Genomic DNA, 13,599 nt, shown 5'->3' with positions numbered 1-13,599 from the left:
ACATATCTCTCTCTGCAGCCTCCTCCTTTGGGTCTACATCATGTCATTGTCTGTTTTTGAGTGATGCCTCCTCCAGAGTTCCATGAATCCAACACACCATTTGACACAAGCATGAGTCCTTCATGGTTCCTGCACTTAAAGATGCAGCTTTACGTCTGTGAATTACCCATAAAGCTTTAATCTGACCGAATGAAAGTCAGTCCGAGCTCCTTAAGACTGAATTTAAACTAAAGAAGAGGACGAGTGGAGGGATGTGGTCTGATGTTTGGGCAGATTAAAGCCTCTATAATCTGTGACAAGTTAGAAACATGCATTTTTAGGGCGGTTGTACAAAAAGAAAACAAATTTTGATGTTAAAAAAGGTTTAAAATCCTCCTCTGATGTAAGACATCTTTGCATTTATTCTGCAGACTGATTTAACCTCACAGTTCTGACTTCATTCCCAAAATGCAAAATTACAAAAAGGTAATTTTCCTATTTTCTTATTGTATTTTTTTGTGCTTCACTTGGTTAAAAAAGCATCCCAGGTTAATGAGAGAGAATTCTTCTGCAGCCAAAAAAATCACAGTCAGATTACAGAGCCGTTTGGACACGCGGGCAGTAAACACCACCCTCCTCATCCTCAGACAGACCCGCTTTGCTGTAGTCTTCATACTCCAGGCGCAGGGCGGGGAGGGAGGGGGAGGGGGCTCCTCTGTCAGCATCATCATCATCATCATCATCATCTTCAGCCAAAGGAGGAACCAGCGCTGGAGACAGTCTCATCATCTCCTCTGCGCAGAGAGGAGCAGAGCGAGCAGAGCGCACAGGATCCATCCTCCTCCTCCTCTTCTGTGTGCACACGTGGACACATCTGAAAGTGGACCCCCTCCTCTGGTCATGGACTGTTTTTGTTTCTATTCTCTTCTTGGTGACTTCAGGATGATTTGAGCTGCAGGGGGAGGCTCACTCAGCAGGAGAATGCTGCTTCACGCACGGCTGGACTCTCGTCTTGGAGTGAATTTAAGGATTAAAGTGAGTACAGTTCTTTTGTTTGAGTGCACACATGTGAGTCAGTGGATTTGGGTAAGACTCTGTGATAGTGACTCATAAAACCTGCACGCTTTCTTTGACTCCACGAGACAAAACTTTGAGTGGGTTTCTGCTAGAAAAACAGGCGATCTGCAGTAATCTGTGAGTGTTTAAACATGTGAAGTGTTAGCTGCTCAGAGTCCTGCAGATACTCCTCTCTGCATCCCGGGGATTATTAGCTGGATGTGCTGGAGGTTTACGCATGACTGCGCATGGGAGATGGATCCACAGTGAAATACAGGAACACAGCTAGAGGAGAGGACATGTGGAACTGAAAGTGAAGTGACAGGATGGTGTGGGGCTGCGTCTCTGTCACATTTCTCAACATGGGGGCATCCTAAAAAACATCAATTTTAAATGTATGCAACTATAAACTCTCTTAGAATAACATTTAAACATTTATACATCAACCAGATTTATCCAGTCCTGCAGGATGTGGTGCATGCTTCCTCCAGTCTTAAATACAGAGTTCCCCTTGTATCATGAAACCCCCAAAACAAGCATCCAGGAGGTGAACTGTTTTCTGAAGCCGTCTCTGTTCTGACCCTGAAGTGTGAGTAAACGATGTCCAGGAACGAGCCGCTCTGCTGTGGGTGGATTTGTGTCTCTGTGGATTAAAGACCACGAGCACCAGCTGGGTTTTGTTTACTACTACAGCTGTTGTTGTCCTGCCAGATTATGACATCATCCCTCTTTACTCCAGAGTACGAAGAGTCACCGAGTCCATCATCCACCAGAGAGACGCCATCTATCTATCTATCTATCTATCTATCTATCTATCTATCTATCTATCTATCTATCTATCTATCTATCTATCTATCTATCTATCTATCTATCTATCTATCTATCTATCTATCTATCTATCTGTGTTAATTAACCATCCTTAGGTCAATCATCCATCCATCATCTATCATTCCATCTATCCTTCAATGCACCAGTCATTCCATCCATTCATCCATCTTTTCATCCATCCATCCATCTATCCATCTATCTTTCATCCATCCATCTATCCATCCATCTATCTATCTATCTTTCATCCATTTATCTATCCATCCATCCATCCATCCATCCATCCATCTATCCATCCATCCATCCATCCATCTATCCATCTATCTTTCATCCATCCATCTATCCATCCATCTATCCATCTATCTTTCATCCATCCATCTATCTATCTATCTTTCATCCATTTATCTATCCATCCATCCATCCATCCATCCATCTATCCATCCATCCATCCATCTATCCATCTATCTTTCATCCATCCATCCATCCATCTATCCATCCATCCATCCATCCATCCATCTATCTTTCATCCATCCATCCATCCATCCATCTATCCATCTATCTTTCATCCATTTATCTTTCCATCCATCCATCCATCCATCTATCTATCTATCTATCTATCTATCTATCTATCTATCTATCTATCTATCTATCTATCTATCTATCTATCTATCTATCTATCTATCTATCTATCTATCTATCTATCTATCTATCTATCTATCTATCTATCTATCTATCTATCTATCTATCTATCTATCTATACCCATCCATTAATCATCCAATCTTTGAATCTGTCCATCAATCAATCATCCATCCATTTATTGACTCCATTAGTCCGTACCTGCATCCTTCCTTCACTGACACTTCGTCCATCCCTCCATTTATCCAACTAATTATCATCTCTTTTCATCTATCCATCTAAAATAATCCTTCCCTCTTTGTATCCATAGATCAGTCTTTCAACCATCCATCCATCCATCCATCCATCCATCCATCCATCCATCCATCCATCCATCCATCCATCATCACTCAATCACTCATTGATCATCCATCAGTGCATCCACTGTACTTTTTGATCGTTCCATCAGACCCTTTAGAAAGAAACTTTAAAACCTTCCCACAGAGCGAGAGGCTCCGATAAAGATGATCTATGTTGATGAATCTGAAGCAGAGTCACATCACCCTGCATCAGAGTGTTTCAGAAAGCTTCAGCTTCAGATTTAACTCGTGTTATGATTTAAAGAAGTCTGCAGAGCACTCTGATTTCAGGCTCACTCGGTCAAAGAAAACTAGAGTTGGCAGTTTGAAACTAGAAGTGCATCAGTCAGCTGTTCTAAAGAAAGCAACGCACTTACACTGAGTTACAGAACGCTGCATCAATCATAGACAAACCCATGAGAAGACACTTCATGCACGGTTACTGGGAAGTGTTGGAGTTTGGAGAGATGTTGAGTTCAGTCAAATCTGCAAGCAGAGAGTTCATCCAGTGCAGAGGAACGACTGAAGCTTAAACCTTAAAGTCGAGGACTGGAATAAAGAGCCTTAAAGACCCCAAGCTGACTTTCATTTTGTCAGTTTAATAGCTGCACTTATCTTTAACTACTGTGTCACTTCACTCAGTGCGGGACTAAAGGTATTGGAGACTCAGAATCTCAGAATGACCATGCTGTCGGTGAAAAAGTTACCTGCAGACGATCTGTGTTCATACACACGGGATAAAGACGTGTCTCACATGCATTCATCAGGACTCGCGGGGACTACACTAATTTGGTTTACGTGCATCCACACTTCACACCACCCCTGCATAATTCAGTGCCCAAGTTCGGCTACCCCAGTCCATAAAGTCCAGACACCCCCCTTGCTTAAAGGTAAAACACGAGACCAGTGCAAGGAGATTCAACTTTCCCTTTTTTACTTTCTTGAAATGCATCCTCTGAGTTTTATCAAACTGGGATCCCTCCCTGATTTGCATCTTTGTCTTATTTTCAGTCAAATCAAAAACCTATGCGTCTCATTTCTTCTTCTTCTTTTGCACCGATGATGATGAAACCAGGACTGATTCATGTCCATCTGTAACTCAAAGTCCTCCTGATGTCTCCCTCCAAACACCAGACTCTGTTCCTGCTCTGACGCCTGTCTCTGTCTGTTTCTTCTTCAGGTCATGAAGTGAACGTTGCAGCCTCAGTGGATCCAATGATTGAGACCGGGACTCCGAGCATGTTGGGCAGAACTGAACCGGCGCACTGCACCGTGTGCTGCTGCACCCTGACCAACAAGATCCTCATGGTGCTCTTCATGGTGCTGCTCATCCTCGCCATCCTGTTCGGGAACTTGGTGACCCTGGCCGTGGTTCTGGGGACGAAACACTTCAAGACCTCGCAGGGTTACCTGAAGGCGTCGCTGGCTGTGGCCGATCTGGCGGTGGGAATATTCGTGGTGCCGCTGTCGGTCTACGCTGAGGTCTATCTCATGGTGACGGACTCTGCACCGGAGTGGACTTCCTACAACTCTCAGTCTGTTAATTTCCACCCGTGTAACGTCATCGGACCCATCTTTGCGGGATGCACTCTGGTCTCCATCACGACCATCTTCCTGCTGACGATCGAGAGGAGCATCGCCGTGTTGAGACCGCTGCACAAAGACTCTGTGATCACGAGGAAGAGAACCATGATCCTCATCATCCTCTCCTGGGTGGGGAGCTTCTTCCTGGCCGTGTCGCCCATGGTGTTCAGCAGCGAGATCGCTCTGGAGTACAACTCCTGCAGCCGGATGTGTAACTACGCTCTGGGGACCATCGGCGAGTTCCCAAGCCAGGCGTGGAACATCCTCCTCCTCTTCCCGGTGTTCGACTTCACGCTCCTGGGAGGGACCGTGGTCATCAACATCGTCTCTCTGTCCAGCATCAGGCAGCACTCACGGCGCAGGAAACACCTCGCCGAGAGCGAGTGCCAGAGCTCCTCTAAACCGACTTTCTCTGACATCAAAGCCGCCAAGACGATAGGGACGCTGACCGTGGCGTTCACCGCGTCGTTCACCCCCATCGCCGTCTTTGTGGTCGGGAATGTTTTGGGGAATAAATGGTGCAACTTTTCCTTTTTTGCCTTCTGGATTTTGGCCACCAACAGCTGCTGGAATGTGATCATTTACAGCGTGAGGGATCAGAAATTCAGACTTCGAGCACACAAGCTCCTCATGCCTTTCCAGAGACAGGACTCCACCAAAACCTAAAAAGACTCAGGGAGCAAAGACCTGAAGGAGAGCTGCATCGGGACTCTCGCTCAGAGACGTGTCTGCATGTTTAACGGGTTGCTGTCGTGGTTAAACGGTTTCTTTTAGCGTCGTTAAAAAAGCATGGAACGTTTTCAGATGTTCACAAATGTTGGATATACCGAACGCCTCTCTCTTTGTGGGCGTTCGTCTTGTTCTGTAACATTTCAGAAGCTTGCTTCAGTCTGTGGATGATTGTTTACCAGAGTGTGATCTATTAAAACATGATACAAACAAAATCTGCTGTCTGAGTCCTCGGTGTGTGAGGAGGAGGAGGAGTGTGGAGAGGAACACGCTCTCACTCCCAGATCCTCGAACGCAGCAGCTTGATCAGAGGCTCACTCCTTCCTGTGCAGCAGACAAAGCTGGCTGAAGGGCCTTTAAAGGGATATTTCAGTGTTTTTGAAGTGGGGTCGTATGAGTTACAGTACATAAGTGCTCCTGTTAGCCACAATGAGTGCCGGTGAGCTCTTCCCCTTTAATGAGAACATTCCCAGAGGACTGGGAGGTAAGCTAGGATATGTTCTCTGCAGACGCGGTCGCCTATTTCACGTGATTTCGCCAAAGTTAATAAAATATGGTCCAGGCACTCATCACGGTGCAAATGCATGCACCAGTAGAAAACAATTGGAGCTCTTCAGTTTGCCGTCAGTCTCTGTTTTGGCACTATTTTCAGACGCACCTCGCAGACCGGTGTTCTTCCGCTGCATGAGCACGGATACACTCTGATCAGCTGTTTGGATCTGTCTGCACTTTTAGGAACAAAAACTACAAACTGCAAGAATGAGTGATTCTGACAGCGATGATGACATGCCGTTTACTGTGGACACAAGAGGATCCCTCTATGAACCAGAGTTTACAGAGGAAGAACTCCAGAGTCAGACCCAACGTACCAACGAAGAAGAAGAGAGGGGAGGAAGTTCTGTGCTAACGAGTGAGCAGGAGAGATCCCACGTTACCTGGTGGTGAATCAGAGTCTACCCAGAGAGCTTCTGCTGTCAGGAGAGGGACTTAGTGACAACTTCAGGACCTTTCTGAATCAGAGGATACCAGCGGCTCACATACGGCTCCAGTCTGCATCACTCATCATCCAGAGTTCCCTGCCTTACAGGAGGTCTGCTTGTTTGAACAGCCGGGATAAAGACAGGAACGTCTCATCTTTTAAATGTGCAGAAAAGTGAGTTTAATTCACTCTAAAGACAGAGACCGCTACTTGACCCTGCTACGTGCTTGTTGATCCAAACAGCTGATCGGAGTGTATCCGTGCTCATGCAGCGGAAGAACACCGGTCTGCGAGGTGCGTCTGAAAATAGTCCCAAAACAAAGACTGACGGCAAACTGAAGAGCTCCAATTTTTTCTACTGGTGCATGCATTTGCACCGTGATGAGTGCCTGGAACATATTTTCTCAACTTTAGCGAAATCACATGAAATAGGCGACCCCGTCCACAGAGAATTGTAGCCTAGCTTACCTGATGGTCCTCTGGGAATGTTCTCATTAAAGGGGAAGAGCTCACCGGCACTCATTGTGGCTAACAGGAGCAATAGTGTACTGTAACTCCCATGACCCCACTTCAAAAACACTGAAATATCCCTTTAATGTTTGCAAGTTTTGGATATTCAACATTATTTAAAGCCACAGTTTGTTAAAGTGTTTGCACCAAACCTAAAGCAGCACAAACGATGAGGTGAACAGGAGGACAGGAAGAGGGAGGCGCTCAGATGAAAACCCTGGTATAAATCAACAGAGCATTTTTAAAAGCAGAACCCGAGATAATGACGATAATGACTCTGTTTTTATGTCACCTTTAATATAGGATGTTCACAAAGTGCTCTGACAGATTGGACAAAGCAAAGGCCGCAGATCAGAATTATCACCCAACCGCCTGGACAAACAGAGTCTGGATGCAAAAACGAAAATGCAACGTGGACGAGAATAAACACAGATATGTTACACTCTGCAGGAGGATGAGTTTTTATATTATGCTGCATTCATGTGCTGTCAGAAACATTGGAAAAACTAGTTTCCAATGTTGGAAAACGCTCAAGTCAGAACATCATCAAGACTTTGGTGACAGACTTGACGACATATTCCTCATCAACATGGCGGCAAACAACGTTTTGTTTCTGTATTGCACATCCATTTGTTGTCGTCCACACAGAGAGACCTAGACTTGTCTTTAAAAACAAGCCTCCAACCTTGAACCGCCTCCGTCGTACCGACGCCACGCGGGGGAGGAAGAAAGAACGCATTAACAATTAAAATGGACTTCCTGCTACGAGCATTTGAAGCATTAGGGAGCGGAGGAATCAAGGAGCGAATCAATATGATGAAAACTGAATGGAAGGACTGGGGTCGGCATCACCGTCCTTCAATTTAATATCAATAAAGCTCATTGAGGAACTGTGAGTGAAAGAGGAGAGAGGCAGATGGAGAGAAAGGAGAAAACAGACAATGAATCAGAGCTGAATGACGCTCCAGAGTCACAGTTGGTCTTTTTTATTCACAGAGGGGACACAAGTCCATGTGCCAAGACCAGATCTGTTCATGTGGACGGCTGAACGGGAAACAGAGACACGTGTCGGCCAAAACCTGATGCGTGAAACTGAAACAGCATCTTCCAGGGTCAAACTCCTCAAGATGCTCAATCCCCACCTCCTCGAGCTGAGTACACAAGACACACAAGACTTCTTAAACCCCCTCTCCAGCTCAGCCTGCAACACTCAGGTAAACGTTTCATCTTATCGTCTTTGAAAGCAGGATTGTTCAGTTTCCCCATCATGGAAGCATCTTATGATTATTTCAGCACTTTTCCTTCCGAGTGCACTCGTTCCTCTCCGCCCCTCTGTCCGCCTGCAGCTCATTCCCTCACCTTTCATCATCCACCTGCAGGGCCATGTCTCTTAACCCCACAGGGCGCTCCCATCAGTCACTGCTTTTCTTTTTTCTGCTTTTCAAAGAGATTTATCCGAGAAGAGCGCCCGCCCGCTGTAAATGTCACTCCATCCTCTCCTACCTTTAATCTGCTTTTCCTCTCATCACCTGCAGATCTGCCTTTCAGCGACCAATCTTCAGTCCATCAAGAGAGCGTCCACCAACTGTGCAAGCTTTTAAGGCCTTAATTGATTTGTTTTCTGGCGAGAGCTAACACACACACACACACACACACACACACACACACACACACACACACACACACACACATATTTATTGATGCATAAGCATCCTCAGGTCTGCAGTAATTTGTTTGCAGACACCTTCCCAATAATTGATCCGCTACAAACGGCTCAATTTGTGCTCTTTCATGCCTGCTACGTTTCTCCATCTCCATGTCTACCTCTCTGTATCACTCCATTAAACTCTGATGAGTTGTGGATCAGACTGATGGAGCTCCTCGTCATCAGAAACAATCCATGTGACTCCGACCTTCGTTAATGTTTCTGTTAGAGCAGAGTCACTCTCTCCGCTGCACCCAGAGCGCATTGATCAGCGTGGATAACAAGTTTCCCTCCAAAGTGGTTTCTGTCACTAAAGATAAAACTTATTATGCCAGTTTATGTCACAGTGTTCATTCTTCTTGGTTTGAATGAGTTACCTGATCCTGTAAAAAGAGGTGTAAAGTAGGACAGAGGGAGGGGCAGAATCAATTCCTTTTTTAGATCCAACTTATTTAGAATGTTGACTATTCCCTCGGAATTCTGAGATCAAAGGCAGAATTCTAGAATGCCTTTGATCGCAGAATTCTAGAATGCCTTTGATCTTACAATTCTAGAATGCCTTTGATAGCAGAATTCTAGAATGCCTTTGATCTCAGAATTCTAGAATGCCTTTGATCTCAGAATTCTAGAATGCCTTTCATCGTAGAATTCTAGAATGCCTTTGATCTTACAATTCTAGAATGCCTTTGATCTCAGAATTCTAGAATGCCTTTGATCTCAGAATTCTAGAATGCCTTTGATCGCAGAATTCTAGAATGCCTTTGATCGCAGAATTCTAGAATGCCTTTCATCGTAGAATTCTAGAATGCCTTTGATCTCAGAATTCTAGAATGCCTTTGATCGTACAATTCTAGAATGCCTTTGATAGCAGAATTCTAGAATGCCTTTGATCTCAGAATTCTAGAATGCCTTTCATCGTACAATTCTAGAATGCCTTTGATCTTACAATTCTAGAATGCCTTTGATCTCAGAATTCTAGAATGCCTTTGATCTCAGAATTCTAGAATGCCTTTGATCTTACAATTCTAGAATGCCTTTCATCGTAGAATTCTAGAATGCCTTTGATCTTACAATTCTAGAATGCCTTTGATCTCAGAATTCTAGAATGCCTTTGATCTCAGAATTCTAGAATGCCTTTGATCGTAGAATTCTAGAATGCCTTTCATCGTAGAATTCTAGAATGCCTTTGATCTCAGAATTCTAGAATGCCTTTGATCGCAGAATTCTAGAATGCCTTTGATCGCAGAATTCTAGAATGCCTTTGATCTCAGAATTCTAGAATGCCTTTGATCGCAGAATTCTAGAATGCCTTTCATCGTAGAATTCTAGAATGCCTTTGATCGCAGAATTCTAGAATGCCTTTGATCGCAGAATTCTAGAATGCCTTTGATCGCAGAATTCTAGAATGCCTTTGATCGCAGAATTCTAGAATGCCTTTGATCTTACAATTCTAGAATGCCTTTCATCTTAGAATTCTAGAATGCCTTTGATCGCAGAATTCTAGAATGCCTTTGATCGCAGAATTCTAGAATGCCTTTCATCGTAGAATTCTAGAAATGTCTTGTTAATTCTAGAAAAAATAAAGTGGCCCGAACCCTCTTCCATATTAAGACCATGATTGACAGCTCTGTGAACCAATGAGGTTTTGTGTGAACCAGATCATCATATAGGAGGAATGGTGAGAGGAAACGTAACAAACACTAACACAAGAGTCATTGAACGCACCATAACCCTGAGTTTCTGCTTCAAACCGACACAAGGATCTGTGATGTGGACTGGACCCACCGGAGAGAGGGACAACGCTTTATGAGTGAGTCTGACTTGTTTTAGAAGAGGTCCCTCAGCTCCATGAGCACAAAGTCTTCTCTGTCTTCGTGGCATTTAATTCACTGAGCCCATTACACATACAGCTGAGTATATTTCTCACAAAGATTAAATCTGACTCAGAGAAATGATTTAAAAAGTTTGTTGACTTTTGGAGAGTTCTTCACCTCTCAGCAGATAACTGCATTAAAGCTGAAACCCTGACTGACAGCCTCGGCTGCTGCTGTGTTCGTCCTCTTCCATTAGCGACATCGTCCTCTGGAGGCAGTGAAGAAGGATTTTTAAAAAACTAATCAACAACTAATCAATTTAATCAGAGAACCAAAGAGCCTCTTAAAACAAGAGCAGCTGTTCAAAACCCCCATTCCTCTGCTCCATCACCAACAAACTGAACGTACATTAATCAGGAGAAAATGAATCATACGAGCGTTTTTAATCAGGACCTCAAACAAGATGCGTGAGTGGGCGTCTGAGCATCCATCAGAGGCTTTTATCATCCGAAATGTAACTGTGAAAAAAAGACGATATTAAAGGGGCTGTTGGGATAAAGGTGCGTGTGTGTGTTGAAGTGGTTTATGAGTACTTTGTCCCGACGTCTCTCATCTTTCTCGTCTCTTTATCTTTTTGACCGGAGGAACTTTAACTGGATGAAAACGTGAAAAATGGCTCATTTCGTAGAGATAAGAAACTTGGTCCTGACTTTCATTTTGCAGACTTCACCTCTTTTCTTATCTTTCTGTGCTCGTTTCTCTGAGTAGAATATCTCTGCCTTTAATTTGTGTCGCTGTAATAACTTGATGCGGCTGTGGTCGCAGCGCGGCTGATTGGAGTGAAGTGTCGTGTCGGCACACACGCTGGAATGAGAGCAGAGGATTTTCTGACCGTGGCTCGTTCATTTCCGTGCATGTTGATGAACGTGGGCGTGTAAATGTCATCTTTCTTAGATGTCTGCTTTATGTCATAGGTTCCTGAAGTCCTCTGTGTGTCTCTTGGTACCTTGCCTTGTGTTGTTATTCCTTGTGTTTCTAGTCTGTCCTGTTTCCTGTTTTATTTTGTAGTTCTTGAACCTTGTGTCTGGTTTAGTTTTACTTCCTGTCCTTGTGTGTTTCCATCCATTGTGCGCTCATTACGTCCAAATTCCACCAGATCCGTCTCCAATCCATCACAGCACTGGATCTGAAAGGTTTCTATTCTAGTCAATGTGTTAACTTCCACTGGATCTGCTCTGTTGCATTCCAGCAGGTCTGAGTCCTCCGGATCAGATACACAAGACTTCTATTTGTGCCGGATGCCGGAGCACGATGCATCAATCTCAACAGAGCAGATGGAGCGGGACAGGAAGTCAGGTTTCACCAAAACAAAATGAAAACATCCGGTTAATTTTCAGAATAAAACACTCTGTGTTATCACCAGATCGTATTTCACTTAACTACAACAACAAACCAAAGTCATGATGAGCGGAGCCAGGCCTGGAGTCAACAGGTCAGAGGTTTTCAGAGGACCAGAAAGACAACATGGATGAGGAGAGGAGGAGGAGGAGAATCCTTGATTCAGGGATTACAGAAGGGAAAACCTCGGTCACATGACTCCAGCTGTCCGGAGGTCCTGCTCCGGACAGCTGCGTTCTGAAAACACAACCGACGGGTGTTGACGTAGGAGGGAGGAGGTCGGCGTTAGAGAGCCTGACTGTCAGGTAGGGCAGCATGAGCTCATTCATGTGTCAGGGTCAGAGAAGCCTGTGACTCTAAAGCCAAAGCTCCAGCCTCAGGGACGGATTGTTCAGTCAAACACACCTGTGGAGACATTTGGTCCCGTCTCTCCTCCTCTCATTTTGCTTTCTGTCTCTTATTTTCATAATTGTGACAAATTAAACCTCCGTCAGGCTTTCTTTTCTTTAAAGTTCTTCATGGTCCGGACGATAAGTAGCTTACAAAGGCAGTGATTTTAATTGGGTCCTCTGAAACACCTGACAGAGGAGCCAGGGTTTTAGCGACGCACACGTCAACATAATTGGTTAGATAAGGAGCTGTTTTCTGCACGCCTTTGATTCGGCAGCTTCTGTGACACTGAATTATTTGAGCTCTTTGTATTTATTCAAAACACTTCCACAGATTAACTCACCACAAAGAACTCTGTGTACCGTCATGGATTAATGGGACCAAAAATAAAGCTGACAGCAGGTTTCTGTAGGAATATAAAGACTGCTGTTCATGCAGAGAGGATTCAATAACAGAAATGACAGTAATGCGACACAAACATGAGGAGCTGACGGGGGGGGAGACCTTTTCCTCTGCTGAGAGCGTGACATGGTGAGAGGACGGGTATCAGAGCCAGGGAGGGGGGGGGGATAAGATTCTGTTCATCATGCACTTTGAGAAAAAAGTTGAAACTCTGTAAAAAAAGAAGAAGTCACGACTAAAGTCTCAACAGCAGGAACCAGCGTCCAAGTTTAGTTCCTGGGTAGTTAATCTCCCCCTGAAAAGTCCCTGCTCCAGGGGTAGTACTTTCCTAAGTTCCAGGACTTTTCGGGGGCGGGGTCTGCCGCGCTGAACGTCTCTGATTGGACGAGTACCCTCAGTGTTTTTATTTCCCCCTCCGTCCACACTAACCTTACACACCTGTGATTCACTTCACTGAACATCGGTCTTCTCTGAGCCTGATAGTGTGAATGCATCTCTGTCAGCTCCCGGTGTTCCAGTTTTAAAAGTGACCCTGTAAACTGGAGACCTTCAGCTGAACGTGTCAGTGTTTGTGGAGTTTACACAGCTGTTGAAACACAGAGGGAGTTCCTGGGAATGCAAACTAGTTTAGTTTTTATTAAGATTTCAAAATATCCTCATCAGATATTTAATGATCGTTTAAAGACGTTTATGAGGGATGCATCCGGCTGAGAGTCTCCAGTTAACAGGGTCGCACTTTAAACTGGAACACCGGTCCATCTCTGGTGTGGCTTTAAAATCTGTCTTCTTGCTTTAAGCCGAGCGTTTCAGACGTTTTGAATCCTCTTTGTCTCGAGAGCTCGTCTCCAAAAACAGCACAAGAAGAATCTCCTTCATGCTAACATGCTAACAGGCTAACATGACGATCCCGGCCTGTCTGTCTCCTTCTATGGTGTCATCTTTGTTGTGTTGCCTTCGTCTCTTTCTTCCTGCCCTCTACCTGGTTTGCATACTCTTCACGGGACTTCAGGCCTTGGTGGAAACCCAGACAACAATGTGTCTGGTAGTTCCTGGATCTAAAAGTTCCTGGTAAGCCTGGTCAGAAAGCACCTTTATGGATTGTTGCCATTTCAGGAGATAGATGTAGATCTTTATTCTAAGGTTTATTACCTGAAAGAGATTTCTATTAATCATGCTTTTAGGAGAATAAGATGATAAAGAATGATTGTAAAGACACATTAAAGAGATTTATTCTGTAACTTGATGTTTTGTCT

General features: G+C 44.4%; 1 protein-coding gene across 2 annotated transcripts; it reads left to right on the top strand.

Annotated features, from left to right (window-relative positions):
* The first annotated feature begins 746 nt into the window (after positions 1-746).
* LOC117823217 (beta-2 adrenergic receptor) lies at positions 747-5,349 on the top strand. 2 transcript variants are annotated; one of them, XM_034698318.1, is made up of 2 exons: positions 747-1,014; positions 4,016-5,349. In XM_034698318.1, exon 2 carries the CDS (start codon positions 4,051-4,053, stop codon positions 5,083-5,085), a length of 1,035 nt encoding a protein of 344 aa, XP_034554209.1. In that variant the 5' UTR covers positions 747-1,014; positions 4,016-4,050; the 3' UTR covers positions 5,086-5,349. The 2 variants fall into 2 exon arrangements, with proteins under 2 accessions (XP_034554209.1, XP_034554208.1); XM_034698317.1 differs by lacking the exon at positions 747-1,014 and adding an exon at positions 3,557-3,725.
* The last annotated feature ends 8,250 nt before the right edge of the window (positions 5,350-13,599 follow it).

The sequence above is a fragment of the Notolabrus celidotus genome, chromosome 12, assembly GCF_009762535.1.
Source record: "Notolabrus celidotus isolate fNotCel1 chromosome 12, fNotCel1.pri, whole genome shotgun sequence".
Classification (NCBI taxonomy): Eukaryota; Metazoa; Chordata; class Actinopteri; order Labriformes; family Labridae; genus Notolabrus; species Notolabrus celidotus.
Note: the sequence above shows the minus strand (reverse complement) of the source record. Positions and strands in the feature narration are given on the sequence as shown.

Coding starts and splice junctions, on each gene's coding strand:
- LOC117823217 (XM_034698317.1), top strand. CDS start 3,590: ATGCATTCATCAGGACTCGCGGGGACTACACTAATTTGGTTTACGTGC. Junction 3,726..4,015: donor GACACCCCCCTTGCTTAAAG/GTAAAACACGAG, acceptor TTTCTTCTTCAG/GTCATGAAGTGAACGTTGCA.